The sequence below is a fragment of the Diabrotica virgifera genome, chromosome 2, assembly GCF_917563875.1.
Source record: "Diabrotica virgifera virgifera chromosome 2, PGI_DIABVI_V3a".
In the NCBI taxonomy this organism is placed as follows: domain Eukaryota; kingdom Metazoa; phylum Arthropoda; class Insecta; order Coleoptera; family Chrysomelidae; genus Diabrotica; species Diabrotica virgifera.
In genome coordinates this window covers 29,192,696-29,206,239 of record NC_065444.1, presented here as the reverse complement: position 1 = coordinate 29,206,239, position 13,544 = coordinate 29,192,696, and the positions used below count along the sequence as shown (strand labels likewise).

The window sequence follows — 13,544 nt, the reverse complement described above, 5'->3', positions numbered from 1 at the left end:
TTTAACAAATGCAGTAATTTATTAAATAAAAACAAACCCTATCTACTTACACTAATAATACTTCATTTAGGCTAACAACTCAAAATTATTTAAACATCTAAAAATATATCCTCTAGAGCAACTCTTGAAAACACTCTGTTTCCCAAGCCCTGAAAGATGAGTCCAAAACTTTTTTCATAGCCATCTCGAACATCAGTGAACAACTCGCTCCAGTTGTCGTTTAAAACTGACAAGATTTGATCGCCTAATTTTTTATCTCCATTGAAGAGATTTTCAAATTCGTAGATCATTTTCTCTGGTCGCAGCGTTACTGTGTAGTTGTAGAAATGCCAGTATTCTTTCCCTTTTTTCTGAATAGACTCTGCATAGATGGTGTGATTTATATGTGTATTTACTAAAACAAGAACGTCTTTTGATATGCCATATCTATACCTACATTCAAAAATGAATTCAAAATCAAATACAATCAAAACATCTCAATTTAATAATGAATATAGACCAGGGCGGATCTGTGAAAAAACGTCTATTTTTGGATGTTTGAGGTGTCATTCGGATTTTTGCAGATAAAGTTAGGTGACAGCTTCAATAATAATAATTGACTTATGCTCCTTCTCAAATATGCCCGGAACATTAATAAAAAAAATAAAACACGTAAAAATTTCGAAAAACATCGTTTTTTTTATTTTCTTTGCTTATAACTTTAAAACGGTTCATTTTGGAAAAAAGTCATGGGGAAATATAATAAACATAATTGAATTTTGTATCATATAGGTCTGGTTAAAAATGTATTACCTAAATTATTAATCTTTCTGCAAAATAAGGGGGCAAAATAGGCCTGTTTTATTCAATGTTTTTCAACCACTTTGGTTGCACTTAAAACCTTCGTAGTTCGCTTAGAAAAACATACTTAAATCGTCCACCAAATTTCATTAAAATCGACTTAATAGATAATTATTGCATAATAATTTTGCAATCTAAATTTGTTTAAAAAATATAAATTTTTTAAGAACTTTCTGAACAAAAAGTAGACCATTTATAAGTTTGCTAATTTCTTTTACATATAAAGAGGCGCTCTACCTACCTAATACACTTTACAGAACTAAGCACTGTTTTGCAGAACCTTTCGAATAAGCTAGCACACGACCCCTTTTTTAATTTAAAAAAATAATCGATTACGTCATCACACCCAGATGGATGACGTCACGAGTATGATATATATGCCAAAAAATTATAATTTAAATATAAAAAATCAACCTGTTTCGGTATTTATCTCCAGAGTCGCCCATTCTCGAGAAAATGAATTTATTCCAACTCAAACGTTCTCACTATAATTTGTTTATAAGCCAAAAAATTGTTTATAACTTTAAAACTACTGAGGCCGCTTAAATAATCTGATTTTAATTCTGTAAAGTGTATTAGATAGGTAGAGCGCCAACTGATATGTAAAAAAAATTAACAGACTTCTAAATGGTCTACTTTTTGTTCAGACAGTTTTTAAAAAATTTTAACTTAAAAAAAAATAGATTGCAAAATTATTATGCAAAATCTATTATGTCGATTTTAATGAAATTTGGTGGACGGATTAAGTATGTTATAATAATTTTCTAAGTAAGTTACGAAGGTTCTAAGTGCAACCAAAGTGGTTGAAAAACATTGAATAAAAAGAGGCTTACTTTGCCCCCTTATTTTGTATTTATTGCTATTTTGCAGAAAGGGTAATAATTTAAGACATTTTAAACCAAGAAAGATGTGGATAAACGAAGTGAGAACCGATGTTAAAGAGATATTGAGCGTGGACAACTGGACGAAAGCAGCCAGGGACAGAGTTACTTGGAGGAGGATGCTGGGGAAGGCCAGGGCCGGACTTGGGATGTACCGCCATAGGATGTGACGTTCCGCCCCTTATAGAATCGATTATTGATGGGAAGATATTATTTAACTATCCAAAATATTATTTAATTATTTTCAGAATTATTTTCTTTCAATGTTTATTCAAATAGAACTTAAACCCATCTCAGAATTTTTAAATGCTTGATGACGTCACATTTAAAACGTGGCAACATTGGTTTCCCCACTTTGACAGCCAATGCTTAGTAGAGGGGTACGAAGGATTCAGCTGTGAACGTGAGCCTTGGATTGCCATTGTTTCTCGAGTGTTCGGTCTGAATCGTAGTGTGCGGGGTCATTAGACTCAATTATTCACCTCTAATTCTCAGTTCCAAATTGATTAAATATTACAATAAAAGTATAGTGAAGTTATCCAGCAGCAGTGGATTTGAAGAATTTTAGAGCATACTATATCCAATGAGTTCTACCCCGGTAAATACACATTTTATTAAGTATTTTATTCAGCCATTTTGGAAGTCCTTGACATTTGCTAACTAAGTTTCACATAGTCTATTTTCATGGTTTTTATGTTTTATTTTCATGGATCAAACTCATCTAGAGATAATTCAATATTCGTTGTTAATTTGTGCTTCCAGTTGGAAAATAGAGCTAATTTAAACTCCATTTTTTATATTCCTTTCAAGTCTACAGAACTCCTATCTTTTGAACGATGATCAAATAAGTATCCATCGCTTAGTCTTACTATATTTCATCCTTGTATAATATATCTATATACCGGTGTATATATTATAATAAAATATTCTTTCACAGTAATTATATTTTGTATTTCAATTGGAAATTATTTGTGTTATTTGACCAAGGTCATCTGATAGCAACCTGATAAAAGGTCAAGCTGTCTAGTCATTCAAGTTTTTGGACTTAATGACCTATTTCTTCTTATTCCCATAGGAATAAAAACACCTCCTCGTATCTCTTGCTTCTTTTTTTTGACATTGGTAGATTGGTAGTAACACCACACTGTGTTTTTTTTAGCACCTACCATGAAATCTTAAAGCCACCCTACAACAACACCAAGGCCAGACCACACAGAGAGAAACAATCAATAGGCGACCAGCCTGGATTATTTCCACATTTTCTTTTTTTTGAGTACCTCCAGCTGCTTTCCAACAGTTTTGAGTACCTTCAGCTGCTTTCTACCAGTCTTCCTCTCCTGTACCTCCAGCAGGACAGCTGCTAGCGAGAGTTAGCACCCTTGGGTGCTCATTACATCAACTTCAAGATTAGGAAAGAGTGGTTTGTTTGGGAACATTTACTGTGCTCTTATTAAAGACAGACTGGTTTTGTGATATTTAGTACATTTTTTTTTATAGTTCAATTGCACACACATTTTTCCTGCTTTATATTTTTTATAGGTTTTTTTTTCTTTACAACATAATATTTAATTGATAGCGTTCCCCAACACTCTGCAATCTATAAAGGTATAAATTTCTGAGCTCAGATATTTTCCCTGATAATAGTAGTCGGTACTCTTATCTTGATTATTTTTAGGCTGTGTTCCACTTTTGTATAATTATTTAAACTCATTCCATTATTTTAGTATATGTTTAATTAAATTTTTAAAAATTAACTTCACATATTAGTCAAAATTGTAATTATTAACTTTATTTAACTTGAACTTATTAACTTTACTTAACTTTAACTTATTAACTTTATTTAACTTTAACTTTAATTTATTAAATTCATATGAACTTCTGGATTCTAATCCCTCAGATTAGTTTTTGGTTTCACTTGTTATTATTACTATTATAAACCACGAGTTAGGAAAAGGATCTGTGTATCCACTCGTAGGTTTATTTATTCAATAAGGCTTGTGCCTGTCCCACTCACAGTGAGGTATTTATATGTTATATATAGTATCAGGTAGTATTTAATTAAGGTGTACGTATTATAAACGTACAATTATTATTTGGTGAGGGTTCTACTAACCTAGTTGTAAGTTGTACTTCCTGTATTAGAGGTACCCGTAGTCAGTTTTTCTAACCTTATAAAGAGTATTCTTAGATCATAGTTGTATGATGATTTTGTAATTGACTTTCACTAGTATCACTTTTTCCTGTCATGTTAGAGTTACACACTAGTTACTTGTCCTAACTCAGAGATTGTTAAAAAGATCTAGTAGTTACATTCAATAAATATACATTTATTGTGATTTTTTTTTCTTATTAATCCTTTATTTTTAGTAGTATATTTTATAATTTAATAATCTTTAATAACTTTTCACATACTTGTACTACAAATTTAACATACTCTATAGCAGCGTAGAATACCTGGAAGAGCGTTAACCTAGTTATCCTTCTTCTGGCGCCCAAAAATTCATTCTATTTTCAGTATATTATTATATTTACTCTATCTATTTTCTGAACATTATCTTCATATCTTCTTTTCGAGCCATCATTGTCACTTCCTTTAATCTATTGTCTGGCCAAAAATAGCCGTGCAAATTGGCCGAATCCTTCCTTGAGTGTCAAGTGGCCCTTCTCATACATATTTAGCTAGCCATTCAAGTTATATCTATCTATTAATGATTTCTCATCTCTAGTCCTGTATCAATTCGATATTCTTTGTCTTGGCATCCTTCCATACAAATACTACTACAAAGTTGTATTTTAGTTACTCCAGCTTCTTCAACGGAGAAGCCACACATTTTTGTCCTTTGGCTACATTAAGTAGATCTTCTTCTTTTTACTACTTCTGTTGGAGTTTACCACTCCCTTTTCATTCACTCCAACAGAAAATCATCAGCTAGTTGTTACATCGGCTTTCCAACGTGGTGGCTTTATTTTTGGTCTGAGACAGTATTCATTTAGGTCAATTCTTCTCTTTTATCTGAAATCTCTTTGTTATTTCCGTTTGGTATCCTATACACATATTGTTACTTATTTATTTTATTTTTAATTTCTGATACATATCAGGTATTCTTAAACGCTGTTTTGATTTTTGTTTATATTTTGGGACCTCATTATAGTATATGTTTGTGCAGCTTACATTCTGGGTTAGATTTTGAATTTTTATTGGGAACTTATATTTAATATTGCTATTAATAATATAATTCATATAACAATTTTATTTCTTCAGTCAATAGTGGTATAGTTGGAGGTACAACTAAGTGTTGATTATTATTATTATTATTATAGATATATATTTTTTCTAGAGTGGTGGTAAGTTACATATAAATAAAAAAATTTACTTCCAGTATTTAGGTAGTAGGTTTACTTGAGTATACAATATTTATTGGATTATCTATCCATTTATTTGATCTTATATATTTATTTGATCTTATTTATTAGATTATATACTGCATTATATATATATTTTTTTTTTGCTGGCTATTTTGATTTTGTTGGTGTGTTGCTGATATTTTCTCGGTTTATATTATATATATTTTGCGTGCAAACTTTCATATTTTCATATTTTTCATATTTCTGTTCTTTGGACTATTTGTCAATAACTTTGCTCTCATCATGTGTGCTTTTAAAGCTGAACATCTTCTGGTGGATGAATTGGATTATGAATTAAAGATTCGGGACATAATGCCAGAGGAGTCGACAACTGTCGATAAAAAACGCAATCTTTTGAGAGGTGCTTTGAAACAAGAAGCTGGCAATAGAAGTTTTCTCCAAATTTCAGCTGTATCCCTTCCTTTTGAGGAACAACAAAAAGGAATCACTGAAACATTGGACAGCTTGTCTAAAAAAATCGAAAAGTTTAGGGGAACTGTAAAGGATACAGAGTATGCGCGATTAACATCTCGTCTAGGCCATATTTCTGCCCGTGTACACTTGCTACACTGTCCTTCTGAAGAACAGGAACCGTTCAAGAGGTCTGTTTCTCTTAAAATATTAACACTAGAGGGTGAACTTGATTCTAGAGTTAACCCCATTGCTACCTCTACTCCTAATGCTTCAGTCAATGTACCTAGCTTTACGTACTCCAAACCTGTTCAAGTACACAAATGGGGTATTTCATTTTCAGGTGAAAAACAGCACACTGATGTGATGTCATTTTTAGAAAGGGTTGAATGTCTTCGAATATCTAGAGGTGTTTCTGAAGAGGATTTGTTTGCTGCTTCTGCTGAGTTGTTCACCGGGACCGCTTTTACATGGTTTATGAATAACAGGGGTAATTTTTCTTGTTGGTCTGATCTGATTAAAAAGTTGAAGTCGGATTTTCTTCCGTATTCATTCCAGGATGATTTATTAGATCAAATTAAGAATCATAAGCAGAAACCTGGGGAATCTGTTACTATGTTTATTAATACTATATTAGGTATGTGTAGTCGTTTAGACACTCCTTTGTCAGATTTAGCTAAAATTAAAATCATCCTTAAATGTCTATTGCCCTTTTATCATCAACAATTAGCTCTTATGGACATTCAGAACATTGATGACCTTACTATAAAATGCAAACGTTTGGAGGAAACGTTATCCTGGTCTTCTCAACCTCCATCCACATCTCGATCCTCTTCTAACTCTTCTTCTCAGCCAACTTCCTTTAGGCAACGTTCTTGGCTAAATAAGGGTCATGAACATAATGTTTCGGTTGTTAGTTCTCTTGTCTGCTGGAATTGTGATCAGCCTGGTCACCCATTTTACAATTGTGGGATTCCTCAAAATCGTATTTTCTGCCATGGTTGTGGCCGAGAGAACACCCTTAAAAGAAACTGTTCTAAGTGTTCGGGAAACGACACGTCGGAGGTCCGTCCCCTGAACGTTTCTCCGTCCAACATCCAATCAGGGAATCAAACCCCATCGTCAAACGAAACTGCTGGACCAAGCACATCCAGCAACCCAAACCCATCTTCACGAAAAGGGAAAGGGGTGTCGTTCAAGAAAGCAGCACACACCACAAAACAAAATTAAACCAGAAATTTATTTCTATAGATAATACGTTAGATTCGCTTGATTCAAATGATCACAGATGGTCATTTACAAACGCTTCTTTGATTGGTAGTGTTCAACGTAACAATAATAATTGTGATAGTAATGTGGTTCCATTATCTATATTAGATTCTAGTTTTGTTAATGATGATGATACGTCTGGGTTAGTTCCATATAACGGTTGTAGACAACCAAATACTTTAGATCTAGATATTAATTCGTTATTAGTTAGGAAACAAAATGATAATAGGCCATATCTTCCTATTCAAATTTTAGGACAATCGTGTTTAGCTTTGTTAGATAGTGGCTCTAATATTTCATTGATAGGGGCACATTCGTTAAATTTATTGAAAAATTCTAGTATTCCCATTATGCCCATTTCATCTTTGCAAGTATCTACTGCAGATGGTACAGTTCAGTCCATTACGGGCAAACTCCAAATTAAAATCACAGTGGCAGATTTATGTAGGGAAATTACATTTTATGTTATTCCTTCCGTGCAGAATTCTATAATTTTAGGTATGGACTTTTTCAATGCTTTCAATAGTACCTTAAGTTGTTCTGATTTTTCTTTTTCCATATCTGAATTTAATTTATCTACCCTTAGTGCTATTCACGATTTTGCTAGTTTATCAAGCTCTGAACAAAGGCAATTAGAGAGTATGATCTCTAAATTTACTACTCTTTCTTCAAAAGACAAACTAGGTCGTACGTCGTTAATCTCTCACACTATCGAAGTGGGAAATCCCACTCCTTTCAGATTATATCAGTACCCCATACCTCAAGCCTGGCAGGCAGATTTAGAAAAGGAAGTAGATTCGATGCTTGCTTTAAATATCATAGAACCTTCAACATCGTCCTACTGTTCTCCGCTCTGGTTAACGAAGAAGAAGGATGGATCCTTCAGGATCTGCTTTGACGGTCGAAAACTAAACAGTATCACAACTAACAGGGATGCTTATCCTATCCCCAGAATAGATGTGATTTTGAGCAAACTTCAGAATGCCAAATACATCTCTTCTATTGATTTGTCTAAGGCCTTCCTACAGATCCCACTGAGTGAAGAGAGCAAGAAGTATACTGCTTTTGCTGTCAGTGGTAAAGGATTATTCCAGTTTGTCACCATGCCTTTCGGTCTTGTTTCTGCTCCTCAGACAATGTGTCGTCTGATGGATTTAGTCATTGGTCCACCGTTAGAGCCCTATGTTTTCTATTATTTAGACGATATTTTGGTTGTCACTCCTGATTTTTCCCTTCATATGGAAATTTTAGATAAGTTATTTTTACGTCTTAAGGAAGCTAATCTAACGGTCAATCTGGATAAATGTCAGTTTTGTCGCCCTAGTCTTAAGTTCTTGGGTTATGTTGTGGATAACCAGGGGCTGAGGACTGATCCTGAGAAAATAGTTGCTATCAAAAATTTTCCTATACCAAAGACCACCACCCAAGTCCGTAGGATATTGGGAATGTGTGGCTATTATCGGCGATTTGTACCGTCCTACTCTACTTTGTTGTCACCTCTTACTGATCTTTTGAAGAACAGGAAAAAGGGACAGACCATTACTTGGACTCCTGAGGCTGACGAAGCTTTTAGGCGCGTTAAAGATGCTTTAACGAGCGCTCCGGTTATGATGTCACCTAATTTTGATGAGCATTTTTATCTAATGACAGATTGCTCTAATACAGCTTCTGGAGGCGTATTATTTCAGTTGAAAGATGGCTCCGAACACCCCATAGCGTACACTAGTAAGAAGTTGAACAAGGCCCAGAAAAACTATTCAACTACGGAGAAAGAACTCTTAGCTATCATCCATGGGTTAGAAGCTTTTCGTTATTATCTGGAAGGTCGTAATTTCACTATAATTACTGATCATAGTTCCTTAGTATGGCTTCATAGTATGAAAAACCCTTCACAGAGGCTTTCTCGATGGATATGCAAACTGGCTGCCTATTCATATAAGATTGTCCATAGAAAGGCAAACGGGGTAGTGGTCGCAGATGCTCTTTCACGTGTCCATGATATTAATGTCCTAGATCTGTCCTCTTTAAGTCCTGATATGTGGTATCAGAATATGATTGATAGGGTCACTCAAGACCCACAAAAATATCCTGATTTTAAGGTAGAGAATAATATTCTGTACAAACACATCTTAAGTCCGATAGAGTCCTTATCCAATATGTCGGAGTGGAAAATAGTTGTACCTACGCCAAATAGGGAAAATATTCTGCATATGTTTCATGATGAAGTTACGGCGGGTCATTTTGGTTTTTATAAGACTTATCACCGTATTGCCGAATTATATTATTGGCCTGGTATGCGGAAGTCTATAAAAAGGTACATTTCTAAATGCATGGTTTGTGCTACTTGTAAACCAAGTAACCTACCACAGGCTGGACTTATGGGTTCCTTCAGGAACATAAATTTTCCTTGGCAGATGATCTCAATGGATCTCATTGGACCTTATCCTCGGAGTTACAAGGGTAATACCTATTGCCTGGTAGTTGTGGATTATTTCACTAAATTTCCTTTAGTTTGTCCCCTTCGCCAGGCCACAACTCCAGCAATTTTAAAATATTTGGAGGAACAAGTCTTTTTGGTGTATGGTGTTCCTCAAATTGTGTCATGTGACAACGGTCCTCAGTTTGTATCGAAGGCCTTTAAAGATCTTCTAGCTAAATATAAGGTTCAAAAGACCTTTTATAATGCTGCCTACCATCCACAAGCAAATCATACTGAGAGAGTAAATCGCAGTATTGTCACAGCTCTAAGGTCCTATACTTACCCTGATCACAGAGCTTGGGATCAATATATTCATTCCATAGCTCAAGCCATAAGGACTTCTGTCCATGAAGTTACCCAGTGCTCTCCAGCATATTTGAATTTTGGTAGGAATGTGGCTTTATCAGGTGATTATTTTGGTGTAATTTCAGACAATTCCGAAAATCTTCCTCAAATATCTGAGAAACTTCATCGCTTAGATGATCTCCAGACGTTACCTCATATTTTCGCAGACATTAGGAAGAAGTTAAAAACTTCTTACCTAAGGAACCAGCAGCACTATAATTTGAGGAAACGAGATCTGCGATTCTTTGTTGGTGATCGAGTCTTAAAGCGCAATTTTGTCAAATCCAATAAGGGTGATGCCATTTCTGCAAAGTTTTGCCAGAAATATGTCCCATGTACTGTCTCAAGGGTAATATCTCCTTTGATTTATGAATTAAAGGACAATTCGACTAATAAGCGAATTGGTCAATTTCATGTAAAGGATTTACTGCCTGACAACACCATGGACGATGTGGATTCTTCAACTTCATCGGAAGAAGATTAGCTTAACAGGGTTGTTTAAGCTAATATCTTCCTGTGTTTGCCTTTAATTAGTTTTATTATGGTATAGTATTTTAGTTTAAATTGTTAATCACCAGATAATGCCTGACCATAGCAATTTTTATCCTTCGGCATGGCTTGATGATTTCTCACGTATTAGTTATTAGGTACCGAATTCTTGTGTAATACCGCTTGTATGAGTTTATTATTATTTTTTTTGTATTATAGATTGCATTTGAGTCATTATCGACAAATATTCTCAAATACTAATCCAGCCAGTAGTATTACCAAGTTAATAACCTCCACTTGTACTCTTAGTTTTGTACTCAACCTCTCAGAATAAAAGGGCTGTTGATTATTATATATTAAGATATTTGGATGTGTGGGCTCATACAAGTATTCTTGCTTAATATAGATGGAGCTATGTTACACTACCATATCTTAGATTATGTGTTATATCTTGGATATTTGATTACATACCTATTATTTTTTTTTATTGTTTTTATATCATGTCATTGGATTTGCCATATTGGAAAGAAGTTGTGGTTGTTAATTTGTTATTGGGTTACTTTATTGATATTTGTCACAGGTACCTTAAATACTTTATATTAATTCGGATTCTTACTTCCTCCACAGGATGATTCTGGAATGAATTTGGAATTTTGATTTATAAATGAATTCTTGAGTCCTTCATATTTCTTCTTATGAACTAGTCTGTTAATGCTCAAAGTTGGTGAATACGTGGGTTCGAAGTTCAGCAACTGATCACTGCTATCCGATTTCGTAATCCATGTCTTTCTTGTCAGAGTAGGCAGATGTTTATCCATGATAATATTTCTGGTTGGGAAATGGTGTACAACACTTCCTAACCATTCTTGTGCAATTGTTCCAAATATTCCAGGCACATTTTCACACGATAATAGGGAAGTCTAGTTTGCTTATTTTATGTCTCTTAGTTCATAGTATATTGATGCTTGACTTTCCATAGACGTAGAGTCGTAATGTTAGTGATTAACCCACTGGGACAAATTATTGATTTTCTTTTTAGTAGATTCCCTCTTCTTTCCTTAGGCATTAATTGTTGCTTAGATTCAGGAATATCTCCTGGATAATCCTATGTATGTTCACATGAATATACAGTCTTATGAAAGATTGGGAGCTCGTTCCCGTCATATTTTGTATTTACCATGGAGTCATAGAACTTATAAGTTCATCCTTTATTTTTACTATTTAGTTTCGATAGGCTCATATTACCGGATGAGGGTAGATCTAGAGCTAATTTAGTTAGTTATTTAGTATTAGTGAGAATTGGTCCATAAATCTTCCTGATCGTTCTTCTTTGGATATGCTCCTATAAATCTGGTGTCCATTGCTCGTCCGATTTTGGATTAAGTGTCCGATTCTTCACTTATTTTGTTTATTTGGTTGTATAGGTTCGTATTACCGGATGTGGGTGTACGTAGACCTAATTTATTTATATGATTTAGTATGGATGTGAATTGGTCCATAAATCTTCCTGGTCGTTCTTCATTGGATATGCTTTTGTGAATCTGTTGTCCATTGATAGTCTGACTTTGGATTGAGTGTCTGATTCCACATTTATTTTGGTTAATGTGTTTGCATTCCTTTGGTATGTTCACTATTTATATTAGTTGGTATTGGTGAAAATTATTCTATAAATATTCCTAGTTGTTCTTCTCTGGATATGCTATTACGAATCTGGTGTCCATTGCTAGTCCAATTTAGGATTGAGTGTTTGATTCTTCACTTATTATAGTTATTGATTTCATTGGTGACTTTAGTATATGTACTTGCGTTATGGTATGAATTGGCTCTCACCTTTGCCTGGTTGTTCGTCCTTGGATATACTCCTTATAAATCTGATGTCCATGGATAGTTCAACTTTGGATTTACTGCCAATTCGACACTTATTTGTCATTATAAATTATGTCTCATCTTTAGCACCTTTACTAGGACTTCGGGTCATATTTTGCAATTTCCGTTATTTGCTGCAGTGACCATCCTACTTTCCCTTGATTATTAGTGGTGATTATTTGTAATCTTGCGAATCAACGGGGAATGATACACTAAGCACTACTACTCTAGTTTAATATTTTGAGAAAAAAAAAAAAAAAAAAAATTTTTTTAAATAAAATTTTTTTTCTGGTGGTTGAAAGGGAATGTGACGTTCCGCCCCTTATAGAATCGATTATTGATGGGAAGATATTATTTAACTATCCAAAATATTATTTAATTATTTTCAGAATTATTTTCTTTCAATGTTTATTCAAATAGAACTTAAACCCATCTCAGAATTTTTAAATGCTTGATGACGTCACATTTAAAACGTGGCAACATTGGTTTCCCCACTTTGACAGCCAATGCTTAGTAGAGGGGTACGAAGGATTCAGCTGTGAACGTGAGCCTTGGATTGCCATTGTTTCTCGAGTGTTCGGTCTGAATCGTAGTGTGCGGGGTCATTAGACTCAATTATTCACCTCTAATTCTCAGTTCCAAATTGATTAAATATTACAATAAAAGTATAGTGAAGTTATCCAGCAGCAGTGGATTTGAAGAATTTTAGAGCATACTATATCCAATGAGTTCTACCCCGGTAAATACACATTTTATTAAGTATTTTATTCAGCCATTTTGGAAGTCCTTGACATTTGCTAACTAAGTTTCACATAGTCTATTTTCATGGTTTTTATGTTTTATTTTCATGGATCAAACTCATCTAGAGATAATTCAATATTCGTTGTTAATTTGTGCTTCCAGTTGGAAAATAGAGCTAATTTAAACTCCATTTTTTATATTCCTTTCAAGTCTACAGAACTCCTATCTTTTGAACGATGATCAAATAAGTATCCATCGCTTAGTCTTACTATATTTCATCCTTGTATAATATATCTATATACCGGTGTATATATTATAATAAAATATTCTTTCACAGTAATTATATTTTGTATTTCAATTGGAAATTATTTGTGTTATTTGACCAAGGTCATCTGATAGCAACCTGATAAAAGGTCAAGCTGTCTAGTCATTCAAGTTTTTGGACTTAATGACCTATTTCTTCTTATTCCCATAGGAATAAAAACACCTCCTCGTATCTCTTGCTTCTTTTTTTTGACATTGGTAGATTGGTAGTAACACCACACTGTGTTTTTTTTAGCACCTACCATGAAATCTTAAAGCCACCCTACAACAACACCAAGGCCAGACCACACAGAGAGAAACAATCAATAGGCGACCAGCCTGGATTATTTCCACATTTTCTTTTTTTTGAGTACCTCCAGCTGCTTTCCAACAGTTTTGAGTACCTTCAGCTGCTTTCTACCAGTCTTCCTCTCCTGTACCTCCAGCAGGACAGCTGCTAGCGAGAGTTAGCACCCTTGGGTGCTCATTACATCAACTTCAAGATTAGGAAAGAG

The 13,544-nt window shown here is 34.2% G+C and overlaps 2 protein-coding genes across 2 annotated transcripts in view; one reads left to right on the top strand and one right to left on the bottom strand.

The window, feature by feature from the left end:
* LOC126880023 (protein takeout-like) overlaps window positions 1-13,544 on the bottom strand; it is a 56,740-nt gene continuing 43,196 nt past the window's right edge. Inside the window, exon 5 of the mRNA XM_050643548.1 lies at window positions 1-394. Coding sequence (XP_050499505.1) covers window positions 90-394 — 305 coding nt within the window. The 3' untranslated portion in view covers window positions 1-89. The remainder of the gene's footprint in view (window positions 395-13,544) is intronic.
* LOC126880022 (uncharacterized) lies at window positions 1,893-6,981 on the top strand. The gene is made up of 2 exons (XM_050643547.1): window positions 1,893-2,319; window positions 2,881-6,981. Exon 2 carries the CDS (start codon window positions 5,370-5,372, stop codon window positions 6,765-6,767), a length of 1,398 nt encoding a protein of 465 aa, XP_050499504.1. The 5' UTR covers window positions 1,893-2,319; window positions 2,881-5,369; the 3' UTR covers window positions 6,768-6,981.

Excerpts from the sequence above, each read along its gene's own strand:
- LOC126880022 (XM_050643547.1), top strand. The coding sequence starts at position 5,370 with ATGTGTGCTTTTAAAGCTGAACATCTTCTGGTGGATGAATTGGATTAT.